The sequence below is a fragment of the Labrus mixtus genome, chromosome 20 (genome assembly GCF_963584025.1).
Source record: "Labrus mixtus chromosome 20, fLabMix1.1, whole genome shotgun sequence".
NCBI lineage: Eukaryota > Metazoa > Chordata > Actinopteri > Labriformes > Labridae > Labrus > Labrus mixtus.
In genome coordinates this window covers 9,443,008-9,455,896 of record NC_083631.1, presented here as the reverse complement: position 1 = coordinate 9,455,896, position 12,889 = coordinate 9,443,008, and the positions used below count along the sequence as shown (strand labels likewise).

General features: G+C 46.0%; 1 protein-coding gene and 1 long non-coding RNA gene across 3 annotated transcripts in view; one reads left to right on the top strand and one right to left on the bottom strand.

The window, feature by feature from the left end:
- Nucleotides 1–12,889, top strand: part of LOC132953976 (uncharacterized) — a 199,845-nt gene that overhangs the window by 33,794 nt on the left and 153,162 nt on the right. The window lies entirely within an intron of this gene.
- The window catches only part of igf2bp1 (insulin-like growth factor 2 mRNA binding protein 1), a 44,641-nt gene continuing 35,195 nt past the window's right edge, over nucleotides 3,444–12,889 (bottom strand). The window contains exons 4-15 of one of the 2 annotated variants that reach the window (XM_061026347.1): nucleotides 11,546–11,597; nucleotides 11,263–11,326; nucleotides 10,412–10,705; nucleotides 10,167–10,301; nucleotides 9,893–10,015; nucleotides 9,142–9,277; nucleotides 8,898–9,020; nucleotides 8,539–8,655; nucleotides 7,424–7,498; nucleotides 7,196–7,327; nucleotides 6,974–7,087; nucleotides 3,444–6,759 (exon numbers count right to left, since the gene is read on the bottom strand). In XM_061026347.1, the coding sequence (XP_060882330.1) occupies nucleotides 6,607–6,759; nucleotides 6,974–7,087; nucleotides 7,196–7,327; nucleotides 7,424–7,498; nucleotides 8,539–8,655; nucleotides 8,898–9,020; nucleotides 9,142–9,277; nucleotides 9,893–10,015; nucleotides 10,167–10,301; nucleotides 10,412–10,705; nucleotides 11,263–11,326; nucleotides 11,546–11,597 (1,518 nt within the window). In that variant the 3' untranslated portion in view covers nucleotides 3,444–6,606. The remainder of the gene's footprint in view (nucleotides 6,760–6,973; nucleotides 7,088–7,195; nucleotides 7,328–7,423; nucleotides 7,499–8,538; nucleotides 8,656–8,897; nucleotides 9,021–9,141; nucleotides 9,278–9,892; nucleotides 10,016–10,166; nucleotides 10,302–10,411; nucleotides 10,706–11,262; nucleotides 11,327–11,545; nucleotides 11,598–12,889) is intronic. The other variant, XM_061026348.1, reaches the window with a different exon arrangement.

Sequence of the window (12,889 nt, the reverse complement as noted above, 5' to 3'; positions counted from 1 at the left end):
CCGCCTGCGGCCCCCTCCCCCACGGTCACTAAAAACAACAACAGGTCCTTTTTTTGCTTCTCAAACGAGTCGTCAGAAGTGAAAACAGATCATGGATCAGTGAAGAAGGTCCTCGCAGGGCGCTCTAACTCATGTCGGCTTTTCACAGAGAGAAAGAAACAAAAAACAACGCTAAATGCACCCGAACACAAGAGATACAATCTGCTGTCATGGAAACAAAAAGAGCGAAACAAAATAGGAAGTTACTAAAGTGTAAAGATTTTTTTTTAATGACATGAGCGAAAAAGAAAAAAAAAGAAATCTCATTTATGTTGTTTTGTTTTTTTAATTATTAAAGAAGAAAGTTAAACATGTTTGCGTCTCCCACGTTAAGATTTTAAATCGTTTGAAAAAAAAAGAAAGAAAACAGAATCATCTTTGGAAGAAGTTTTTCCTTTAATAGACTATCACTACAGTATATGGAGATGCCGCTACCCAGTTATTCGTTTATCTATATTTATTTATTTATTTACGTCTTTCTGTCGAGCAAACTTTCTTTTTTTTTTGTAGTTTTTTGCGTCCTTTTTCCGAAGAAGAAAAAAAATTACCATTTACCTATTTTTCCTTAAGAGGTAGATCAACAAAACAATTACATGGTTACAGGTGTCGTGCCCCTCGATTCAGGCGGTGAGATCACAGGGAGGCGGCGTGGAGTGGCGGGGGCAGAGGAGGATTGTGGGTAATTTAAGCGGTCAGACGCAGGTTTAGAAATCAGTGGTGTTAAACTCCGAGCCGCAGCGAGCGTCTGAAACACAAACTGATCCCGGAGCGGTCTGAACACCTTGTTGTGACTTTAGTGGATCAATCAGGTCGCTGACGTCCTCGCCCCCGGCTGCCCGCGCCGCCACCACGCCGCGTGTGTCCGAGTTTTTTTTGTGTTTTTTATGTTTTTTTTCTTATGCTTTTTTTACAGTCCCGTCTCTGGGCAGGAGAGGTACGAGTTCAAAAACCAAAAAATAAATTACAGAGTGGAGAAAACAAAAACTAAAATGGCGACCGTAACATCGACTGTCCGTCGTTTATGCGTCCGTCCGTCTGTTCGCTCTCGTCCGTTTGTCGTCAAAGGAAATCAAAGAAACAATCTTCCGGCTGAGTTTGCTTTCTTGTTTTGAGGTAGCGTTCCTAGTTATGTGACAAGAGGTCTGTTAGTTTCGTCCTCCTTTAGGTGGAAGTTTCTAATTCGACGAGACTCGAGGGGGGTTTTCACGACTTGAGCTGCGAGTCCGTACGTTTGTCCGTCTGCGTCGGTGGGGGGCGGAGCTACGTGTTGTGAGGGTCTCAAAGCGAAGCTGAGCTCTGCCACCACAAAAAAAGAAGCAGGACAAGATACGATCACCCAAAATAAAGTCTTCCAATCTTTAAAAACAAGACAACAGCGGAGAGATTTCAGTCCGTTCAGGAAGCGTCAGGCTGCAGAGATGACCTCCGATCGATACTTTTCTACCCGTGTTTAAAGATTCCGCATTTCAGTGCAGCGTTTTAGCGTCTTTCAGCTTTGTTGTTTTGGTTTGACATCACTAGCTTTAATGCTAACGTTCGTTTGAGCTCTTAAAAACGCAGATATTCCTCTCAGGAGTCGGAGACCAAAACCGGAGCTAAAAGGAGGCTCGCTCATTTACACCGCCCCTTTAAAGCACAAAATAATCTGAAGTCGCAGATTTAAAAGTTGCTTTATGCATCGTTTCGTGTTCAAATGAAGATCGCATTAAAGCAACGATTTGATTTAAAAAGAGTCGCTGTGATGTATTTTCATTGAACGAGTCGTAAATGACGTTGAGATAACTTAATGCAGATTTGATCAAAACTTCTTCAATCGTTTCTTTCGCGTTTTAGCATCTTTCAGCTTGTTGTTTTGGTTTTTACGACACGTTCCTGAATACTTGACGCAGATTTGAAAAAGTTTGAACTTGTTCTTCTCGTCTCTGTGACAAAAAGCAAACGACCTTTAAAGCCTGTTTTTTTTATAAATGGAGGTCAGTGGATGTTTTTCTGCAGCCTGACAGCGTCAGAGGAAACTCAAACCTGCTCCGCTGTCGTCTTTCGAACAGTCTTAAAACAATTTGATTCAACATGAAAGTTTGATGCATAAGTTCTAGTGTGTAGAAACGATTATGATATTTGTTATTTTTTTTTACAGTGTGCGGCGCTCACACCGACGACCTCTGTCCTGCTGTGAAAACAAGACGTCACTAAAGTTGCATAAAAACAGGACAGAGGGTTCAGAGAGAGATCCTGATCGGATGAAGACCAGGACCAGGATTTCTGCCTGTGTTCGTTACGCAGCATGGCGCTCGCGTGTGTGTGTGTTTTAAGAGTACAATGTCAAAGTACAAAACGAGGAGGCCAGACGGGCGCCTGCGTGCAGACGTCTCCTCCGCTGTGTTTGGCACAGTGACTGTCGTGTTCAGAGCTACAGGTTAGCGAGCGTTTAGTAGCCGTTCTCTTCATCAATCTGTGCGTTCAAAAACTAAAGGAAACAGAATCAACTATTTTCAGTTTTTTTCAAAATAAGAGTCAGAACATCGATTGTAAAAATGAAAAGAAATCAAAGGCGGTTAATGAAAAGAAAATCGAAGGTCTTGGAACAGAAGTGAGAAAACGAACACGATGGAGACCAGCGCGAGAGAGGGCGAGGGACCCTGACGTTGCCGCCCCGCTCCTAAAATGAAATGATCTTTTCTTCTTTTTCTATTTTATAATAAAATCTTACTCTCCTCCTGGAGCCGGGAGGAGACCAATCAGAACTCCTCCCTTCACTCCTCGTCCTCTAGCGGCCAGCGTTTCAGGAGGTTCTGAGTTGCTTGTTGTTTTTTTTTTAATAGTTGGACGCCGCTCACAAGTTTAGTCAGTGCAGCGGTACGTCCGCAGATGTCACGTCCAAATAAAGCTTGCTGTTTCGTCAATAAAAACCAAATTAAAGAAATGAATCCTAACCGATGGCAAGCTGAGTCGGGGGTCGTAAAGAGCGTGTCTTGGCGGTTGTGAAGCGAGCTCTATGGTTTGGAAAGAGGAGGAAACTTTACACAGGCGAGGTTTGACTGCGAAGTTTCCGCCTCTGGACAAAAATGGAAGCACAAACACGTTAGAATAGACGTTTTCCTGTTTGATGGCGAGCTGGTGGGAGAGCCTGGGCGCTGTTAAAAAGATTATCTGGCAGTGTCCTTCCGTGACTTGGCGCAGTCTTTCCTCTCGACGGCGTTTCCCACTTTGATTTTTAAGCTTTTTTTCTCCAAAAATACAAAAGTACGGTGTTCTCCTTTCCTCTCGTTGTATGTACAGGTTTTTTTTATCTATTTCTCGGATGTGTTGATGTCGTTTTTAAACTCTTACTTTTCTTTTTTTTTTGCTTCCCATTTTCTCGATTTCTCCCTCCTCGCTCGCGTGGAGCTCAGGCGGAGGGCCATAGCGTCTCATCCTACTTTTTTCTGCTTTTTTTTTTTTAAGTTTCATCCAACCACATCCCCTGACAGAAATGAACATTTAAAACCACAGAACACACACACACACACACACACACACACACACACACACACACACACACACACACACACACATTCTCCTTCACACATACAGCGAGCGCACACGCAGCCAACAGGGAGCTTCTGAGGTGTCGTGGTCAGTGCACAGGTAATAAATATTCACATTCAGAGAAGTCAGAGCTAGTTCAGGTGTGTGTGTGTGTGTTCGGTGCGTGTGTGCGTGTGTAGGTAGAACGCCCTCTCCCGTCTCCACATGCAGTCACACTGCTGCTGCGTTCAACACAACTCTGATGTGACGAGTCCCCGACCGCCAGGTGACACGTGTCGTCTCTGCGGTCGGGAACTGGAACCTCTCGAACACTTAAAAGCCCTCTGATAAAGTTTGGCGCTTCATGATGATGTCATCACATTAAGGCAGGAGGGGGAGGGGCTCCGGTGCACGCGGCGGCTCAGGAGCGTGGATGTTTTATAAAGAACGGGGTGCGTTCGCTAACGGTTTCTGCAACACGTTTCCCCGAAAGAGGAGGGAAACTGTGCAGCGAGGGTTGAGGTTCATTAGGTCAGAGGTTTTTTCAGCAACGGCGTGCATCGAAATCCTGATGCGTCAAAAATGTCTTGTTTGCACAAGCATTGCCATTTGTTTCATCTGATCTGCAGGGGGCGCCAGAGACTGCACGCTATCGAGAGACGTTTATTTATATCCTGCAGAGTAGTGCGTCTGCAGAAACTCACAGCAGGATATCGAAGATGCCACCATTTTGTTTCTGCAAACGTTCGCTTTGTTCAATCACATTTGCACGGCGAGTCTCACCTGCATAAAAAAACCTGCTGCATGAAAGCCGTGCGGCAGGCTAAATATGCACGCTAAGCACGTTCTAACAGCGCCACAGCTCAGTCTGACTTACCGCCGTTTTATAAAAGCTGAATTGCAGCGAAAGCGTCTCGTGCAGCCTCAGAAGAGGATTTTCTTAAACCAGGAAGTAAAAAAACGTGTTTGTACTCTACGTGGTCTTTATGAAACATCCACTGTCAGTATGCCTCCAGCTGCACGCCACCGTGTGCACGCCACCACCTCCCTCCCCTGTTCACTCTCCCTATTGGCCAACAAACCGTTCCACAAAAAACGGCTCGTCCAATCACACTTCAGGAAGACAGAGAGCGTGTTTCTCACCCAAAAAGGCAAAATGGCACTCAGCTTATTTTCCTCTCGAGACCGGTTAGACTTGACAACTCCTCGTCATCCTGAGCTCATTCAACCATCAACACACCCAAAAAAAAAAAAAACAGAAAAAAATAACCAAAGCAACAAGACAATACCTAAAAAAAAATACTTTTTTCGTTAAAAAAATAAAAAATATTCAGGACTATCAGCTCTTCTTTTCTTTTTTCTTCTCATATAAAACACCAGCAAGCAAAAAAAAGTTAGGAATACTGAGGTAACTTTACCCTGAGGTAGGTTTTTTTCTTTTTCATTTCTTCTCTAATCTGTTCTAATCTTGGCGAGAGCGTCCAGGCAAAGACCCCGCCCCTCATTATCATACGCAGGCAGGGTCTGGAGGCTCTGCCCACAAGCCTTTGGCAGATTGGGAGAGAGAACGAGGAAGCCACTCCCCTTCGGTCTGATTTTACCTTCGCCGAGCTCAAGGCAAGGAGCTTTGGAAGACTTTGCTTTGTTTTTTTTTTGGTTCTCGCGCTCGACCCGGCCAGTCTGCGCATCATTTTATTCAAAACCCCGAGCATCAGACACTGCGTTTGTCCGCTGGAACAAAGGCGGTCGTTAGTGCACAGGTGATGACCTCAGCTCCTCTGAGGAGACTGGCCATGAGGGTCGGTGCTGAGAGAAGGCAATGAGCAGAACACCGCAGACACGCCTTGTCTGTCTGTCATTGCAGGACTCATCATACAGGTGCAGCAAAAACCTCACACCTGACTCGCTGCCTTCAATACATTCACCCGAGGGGCCGGGCTAACTCACATATCATATATATATAATATATATAAAATATGCCATTTAAGGTGCGGGTCGCTAGCCAGCTAGCATAGCTGCCGGCAGTTACAGTTGTTTGTAAAGGTTTCTCTCACGTTAGCTGATTCGCTGCATTAGAACTGCAGGACCAGCTGCGACCACGCCCCTCTGACTGTCTCTTGCTGCGTCTTCCGCCACACGGCTAAACGTAAAGGGGCCGCTCAGTGCCTCCGCAGCCCCCGCCTCGCTGTAGGCTACATTATGCTACGTATCATAGAACAGGGGCTGTGAGGTCACCTGAAGACCCATTCATTAAAAAGGCAAGGCGGCCAGACGCAGCATTCTTAACTTTACATGAAGATTATATTTACAACCTCATATTTCTCCTTTATTCTTTTTTTTATTTTTATTAAATCCCTCCGCTACTCGGAGAGCTTTAAAGAGCAGTGTTAACATCTGCGGCCCCTCTTCTAGACTTTCATTGGCCAGGGGGGGGTCAGGTGTGGGCGGGGCTTAATGCCAGACCAATGACCTTTCCCCCCTTAGCCGCTGCAGCAGTTTCCCTGCTCCCTCTCCCGGCTCCACCTCACTGCATTTCTATCAATAATAGCTCTGAATAAAACATTTCTATACATATATCTCTATGTTTAAAAAACCACCCTTAAAATATAGGACTGAGTGCAGATGGCTGGAGAGGTCTGTAGGGGGCGACAGAGGGACAAACAGGCCCCTGTGTGGACAGGTGTGAACAGACTGCGTTGTTTACACCTGTCGGGTGCAGAGCTGACTCACACTCAGAGGACACGCCCCTCCCTCTCTCCTTCCCTCCTTTCCTTCATCCCTCCATCCTCATTCAGTCTCTCTTCTGGCCTGGCGTCTGGTGTCTGTTCTCTTTTTATCTTAATCCTCTTTTTTTTTTTAAATTCATTTCATCTTTTTGATTTTAATCTTCTTCTCTAAATGCCGATCGGGCGTACTCCCTCCCTCTTTTATATCTCTCCCTGTCTACCGCTGGGTCCGTGTGTCGCTCTCTTGTATCCGTCCGTCCGTTGGTCTATCCGTCCGTGCATTTGTATGTCTGTCCGTCGTGCCCCTTGGCGTGTTCAGAGGGGGCAGGGACCCTCACTTCCTGCGAGGCTGGTGCTCCTGACTGAGTCCCTGCGTGGGGCTGCCCATCTCTGTGAAGCCCCCAGGGTTGGGGCTCGGGCCGCACATGCCGCCTTTCTGTGGGTGTTTGACCTGGGTCAGGATGTCCCGGATCTTCCTCTGAGCCAACTGGAGAACAGAGAGAATGTTTTTAAAAAAGAGCTTCATGAAGGAGGATTAAAAACAATGTGTGTGAGGGTGGAACAGCGAGTAAAGTTTAGCTGATTCCAGATGGTGATCTTAGGGATAACAAAAATAAATATGGGGAAAAGCCCCCCTGTGGTTTAACATTTCAGGTCAGAAAATCTGGAAGAAATCCCTGAAAAAGGAAACTAAAGAGTACCTGACTGGCGTAGAAATGTCCGTTGATCTTGACGATGACCTGGTCGTTCTCATCGGGTGTCTGCTCTCGGGGGACGACCACCTCGGCTGCTGTCAGGTTCTGCAGCTCGTTCACCTGCACACACACATTCACAGAGTCACTTTAGAACGTTGTGAAAAGGAAAAGCGGATTCTGATGAATGCTCCGCAGAAAGCACTGAAGTGTAAAGCACAGGTTTCTCACCGTCTTCCCTCCCTTGCCGATGACCCTTCCTGCGGCTGTGGCGGCCATTTTGATGTGAGTCTCCAGTTTGACTTCCTCCTTCGGCCCGAAGAAGTTCTCCTCCTTCAGCTTGCCGTAGATTCTACCCTGAGCCTGCGGGGGGGAAACAAAGTCTGTGAAGATGGAACTATTGTCGTCAGCAGACCCGAGAGTGCGGGTGGTAGCGTGAGGAGCTCAGACATCACTTACCTTAAACTGAGCCTCGGGGGGTCCAGTCACAATCACCATCCTCATCTTGCAGTCTGGTGTTTCAGCGGGGGCGATCTGAAGGAGAGGAGACACACAATGACGAGGTATTTTACAACTTAAAACCTAACTTATTTATACTTCTAGACACTTTAAACGTGTTTGAAATTTGGGTTTTTGATGCAACTTTCTGTCAGCCTTGTGATTTTCTGCAGAGCTTCCCTTCAGTTTCGTGAAGCCTCGATTCAGAGGAAACTTTAGGAGACACTTTAACAAGTCAAAACAAAGACATTTTGTAAAATGTGCATCAAATTTCAGATTTCAACTTTCAGGTGATGGGGCGCTTCTCAGTCTACCGGCTTTTCATCTTATTAGATTTTTTTAATTTTGTATTTATTGTGTCCCTTGTTCTAGAGTTGGAAATTTCAACATGAGCTGCAGGGCTTGCCACAACGAGCCAATGGACTTGAGATCAGTGATCTCACACTGACAATGACGTCGGACTGACAAATTTTTATCGAGGGGGGCTAGAACCGAGCGTTACATGCAGCTAATGCTACAGCTAACAGGAGGATGTAGGAGAAGCCGCGTTTCTGCGGACTTTGAATTTTTGCACATAGATGTGCCTAAACATGCACAGGACACTTGGAAAACACACTAAAGAGCATATAGAACCAGAAAAAGCATAATATGGGACCTTTAAAGCTTTTTCTCTTGCCTGGCGCTTGTGGGTGTCATTACCCAAACAGACCACACAAGGGTGCCAGCACTCATCTTTGCCAAGTATTGATTTGTTTGTTGTCTCTGACACTCTGTCTGTTTGTTTGTATGTAAATGTTTGCATGGTGTGGGTGGACTGTGGAGCTGAATCGTCTTCTGGGATAAATAAAGTTAAAGTAAGTCGAAGTCCTCGTGGAGGTTAATGTCGGTGCCCTAGTGGTTAGTTTGCACATCCCAGGTACAGAGGATGTTGTCCTACAGCTGGTGTCCCGGGTTCAAGTCAGACCTTTAGCTCCTTTCCTGCATGCCCCCCCCCCCCTTCGCTCTCTCTGTCCGGTCTCTAATAAAGTAAACATAAATCTTTAAAAAAAGGAAGTTATTGCATGTTCTAATCTGACCTTGATGGACGCCCCGGCGAAGCGGCTCAGCTGTTTGATGTGCTGTCCTTTCTTTCCGATGATCGCTCCCACCGCCTGAGCTGGGATGTAAATGTGGACCGTCTCCTGCTCGGGAGCCTGAACGCACAAAGAGAAAGTTTTAATATTAATCAAAGCATCATCTGATTAATATGATGATTTAAACGACTGGTTTAGATTCAACATAAAAGGAGGGAATTTAAAATAAATGTAGATGTTCAAAATCAGAAAGAAGTATTAGTAGAGTATCATCGATCTGACAAAATGTTTAACACTCAAACTGAAGATTAACCACCTCCAAATGATGACCATGCATGATTTACTAGAGGAGACTTTCTTACCCCAAAGCACCCATAGGGGGCGCCAGAAGATGCATTTCCAGGTGGGGGTGGGGGCATGTTGGCGGAGGAGGGGAAGAGGCCGAGCGCTCCGAGGTTCAAGCCAGGGATCAGGTGAGTCTGTTGCTGTCAAGAAGAAGACGAGACGATTAAAAATGTGAGACTGAAAAAGAGTTCAAACTGACAGAAGAGTGTGTGAGTGTCTGAGTGTGTGAGTGTGTGTGTGTGTGTGTGTGGCGAGACTCACATTCATAGCAGCGATGTCGTTCTCGTACGCCTCTCTGACCTTCTTCATCACCTCGTTCTCGGCCAGACAGCACGCCTCGATGGATCCTTTCACAGTGATGGTTCTCTCCGGGTTGTACAGTGTCAGGTCCTGCAGGCTGCACACAGAGCGACAGAACGTCACATGAAGACGATCGGTTGACTTGAAAGAAGTAGTATGAAACTCATACTACATAAACATCATAGAGAGCCGTCTCCTCCGGCCCCCTCCTCTCTAGAGTCGATGCTCACGCAGGTCACCATGTGGTGGACACTGAAGCTTCAGTGTTTATCCAGCTCTGCATGGGTCTGTAAACTTTTCTGCGTTCTAACCTCTCTCCATTTTTCAAAAGCATCTCTAATATTGATCCTAGTTTGAGCACGTTTCTGCTCGTGGAGCTTATTAGAAACATGCAGAGGCTTTTTAGGTCGGGTACAATCACTTCTATCTGAACCACTTCTCTTGCCCGCTTCCATCGCTGCAACACCTGTTGACCTGATAACTGCTCTCATATCTGGCAAACCGAGGGGCGTCCAAAACGGCCGTGTGTCAGGGGGGGCCTTAAAACCACCTACCTTCTCTGGTCCAAACAAATGCATGCTGCATTGTTGTCAGAGAAGCCAGCACTTCAACATAGCATGTTTCCTTAATGTCTGATCATATAGTAAGATCACTTTATCATTTCACTCTCTACACATCTCACTGATTGGACCTTTAATGTTGTGAGTCTTACGGTGAGATGGTGATCTTGGTGTCTGTGTCCTGTTCGACTTTCTTCAGGTTGCGTCCCTCCTTTCCGATCAGACGTCCCACAAAGTTGTTGTGAGCCAGAATCTTCAGAGGAACCTCATCAGCACTGAAAATAAAACAAAATAGTGATTAGAGGAAGAAATAAAATAAGATCTACGAGCAGAATCCTTCCAGATATTTGACGTGATGAAACCTGTGAGACGTGTTTGTTGCTGACATAAAGTCTGTAAAATGTTGAGTTCTGGTTTAAAACCTACGTCTTGGTGTCTTTGGCCTCCTGGTGCATGATGTCGAGGATCATGCGGCAGGCGGACGAGCAGCCCTCGGGGGTGGAGTGGATGCTGATCGGCTTCTCAGCGGCGCCAGCGTTCTCCTTACGATGGACGTCGATCCTGCAGAGACAGAAACGATCAGAATCTTTAAAGTAAGACACCGAGACCGTAAGAGAGTGCGTCGGTCTTCCTGACCCGACCGTGACCATCACAGCGTGCACTGGACTCACTTGCTCTGCGTCTGTTTGGTGATGTTCCTGATGGTGGCGCCCTCCTTCCCGATGATGGCTCCCACGTATTGCGTGGGCACCAGCAGTCTCAGAGGGATGTCGGCGTGCGGAGGTTTGGGAGGCATCCCGGAGTTTGGTGACCCTCCTCGGGGTCCGCCTCGAGACCCGTATCCGGGGCGCCGGCCGTTATCAGGCCCCCGCTGACCTCCATCCATCTCAGAGTTCTCATCAGGGATGTAGGAGACTCGCAGGGCGTTGTTCTCGAACTGATAACCGTTCAGCTTCTGGATCGCTCTGAGGAGGAAAGACGACAAGACGTTTAATTTAAACCAGCGGAGATGAGGTTTAAACATCTGGAATATAAAGGAGTGAAATACACGGGACAATGAAGACATGCTGTGCAGTGAAGGGCAAGTTGAAGCGACACGTTTTAACGATTTAAAGTGACTTGGTTTGTGAACAGCGGTGAAGACGAACACCACACAGTTTGATATCATCTGTTATTAAAGATTTCTATCATCTCTAATCGCTCATTTTGTCTCTAAGTGTTTGAAATAATTTTTCAGAAAAGAGAGACGACTCCACAAAACAAACTCAAGTTCTCAGTTGTAGTTCCACTAAATGACCACTAGATGTCACACGAGGAGCGTCAAACACGACACCACCCGAACCCCTGAAATTAAATACCAATCAATGTTTCTCTGACACATTCTTTTATCATAAATATTAAACAAGTGTTTTATTTTGAAAGGGCACTGACAGGAAGTAGTTTTTTAGAAGTGTAAGACATAGTTATTGTTGATTTTGAGGGAGCTCAGTCACGAGGGAAAAGTAATGACATGTGAACTTACTGTCTGGCGTGCTCCCGGGATGCATATGTGACGTTCACCACGGCCGTCTCGCTGTCGGTGTTCACTGAAAGAAACACAAAGAGACCCGATGTTTAAAGTCAGCTCGGCTGCAGACTCTGAACCTGCACAGCGCTCTTACAGAGACGGCCTCTGGTTGAACACTTTGGATATATAAATAAAGTTATTAACATTATTCCTTCAGCTGAGAGAGAGAAACAACTTCCTTTCAGACATTTTTAATCAAAGACGGTCAATCGAGCGTTGTGCTGCTCGGGTGACTCACCTTGTTCACAGTTCTCTACGGTCCCACACTGAGCCAACAGGCCATCCAGCACCTGAGAGGGAGAGAGAGAGAGAGAGAGGGAGAGGGAGGGAGAGAGAGAGAGAGAGAGAGAGAGAGCGAGAGAGAGAGAGAGCGAGAGAGAGCTGTTAATTGCATATAGTGTGACCTTAAAAGTGTTACAGGATTATTGTTCCAGTTTTCAGGTCGGATCTGCATCATGTTGATTGGACTCTTATTGGTCACGTTCTCATTCAGATGTGCAGTGAAATATAACGACCGTTCTGCAACGTCACGCAATAAAAATACTCAAACATGACGATAAGAGCAATGTGAATATCAAAGCGTGCAGTTTGAAGACATAAATGATGTACAACACATGAAATGCTACAATAAGGGAAACAAGTATCTTGACTAAGTTGTGACGGTGTCGGCTGTCGGGGACGACGAGGTTGAAGATTCATCGATTTCACAACTTTTTTTTAAAGCAGATTTTTGTCTCTTCCTTAAAGGAGATGCAGCGTCTAGAATCCCTGAAAACAGCGAGGGGCTTTTGTTTTAATTCTTAATTTAACATCTTCATATGAAAGACGTTTTTGTGGTTTCTCCTCAGAGTCTTTGATTCCTTGTCTGCATGCTGCGATCTGATCTGACCCTCAGGATGTGAAGGGCTGTGTCTGCGGAGAGACGTCGCCCTCGTGTGGACAAACACGGCACGACCACAGCAGCGGAGAAAATCTGTCACACGGAGAGAGAGAGAGAGAGAGAGAGAGAGAGAGAGAGAGAGAGACAGCCACTCCCACAGGCACGAGCTTGCCAAAGGAGGCCGGCGGCGTGCCACACCCTCATGAAACAATAACGGCACACACTCAGATCTCTCTCTCTCTCTCTGCAGGATCGCAGCATCTTGATCCCCCTCATCCACACTTTCTGCTTTTAATGGCGTGTGCTGAAGGAGAAACAAGAGGAGTCAGAAACATCAGCTGCTTTCTGAAAAACATCACTAAACGTTAAGAATGTCAAAGTTTGAGACGTTTTAGAGGTTGGCTTTATTTCCACGGAGCCGTTTCTGTCTGATTCGTCCTGAAGCGTCTTCATGAAGCGTCTTCATGAAGCGTCTTCATGATTTATTCCAACAGTTTAACGTTTGTGAACTTTATTCATTTGCCTTTAAAACTTTCAGATTCAATCCTACAAACCGCCCTGACGTTTACATGTAGAGAAATGCTGTTAGAAGAAAAGCTTCTCCGGTCCTTCATTTAGTATGTTCTCTCTCTCTCTCTGTGCATCATATTACTGCATGTCGCCATCTGTAAATCTCAGTTACTAACCACATATTTTAGCTCT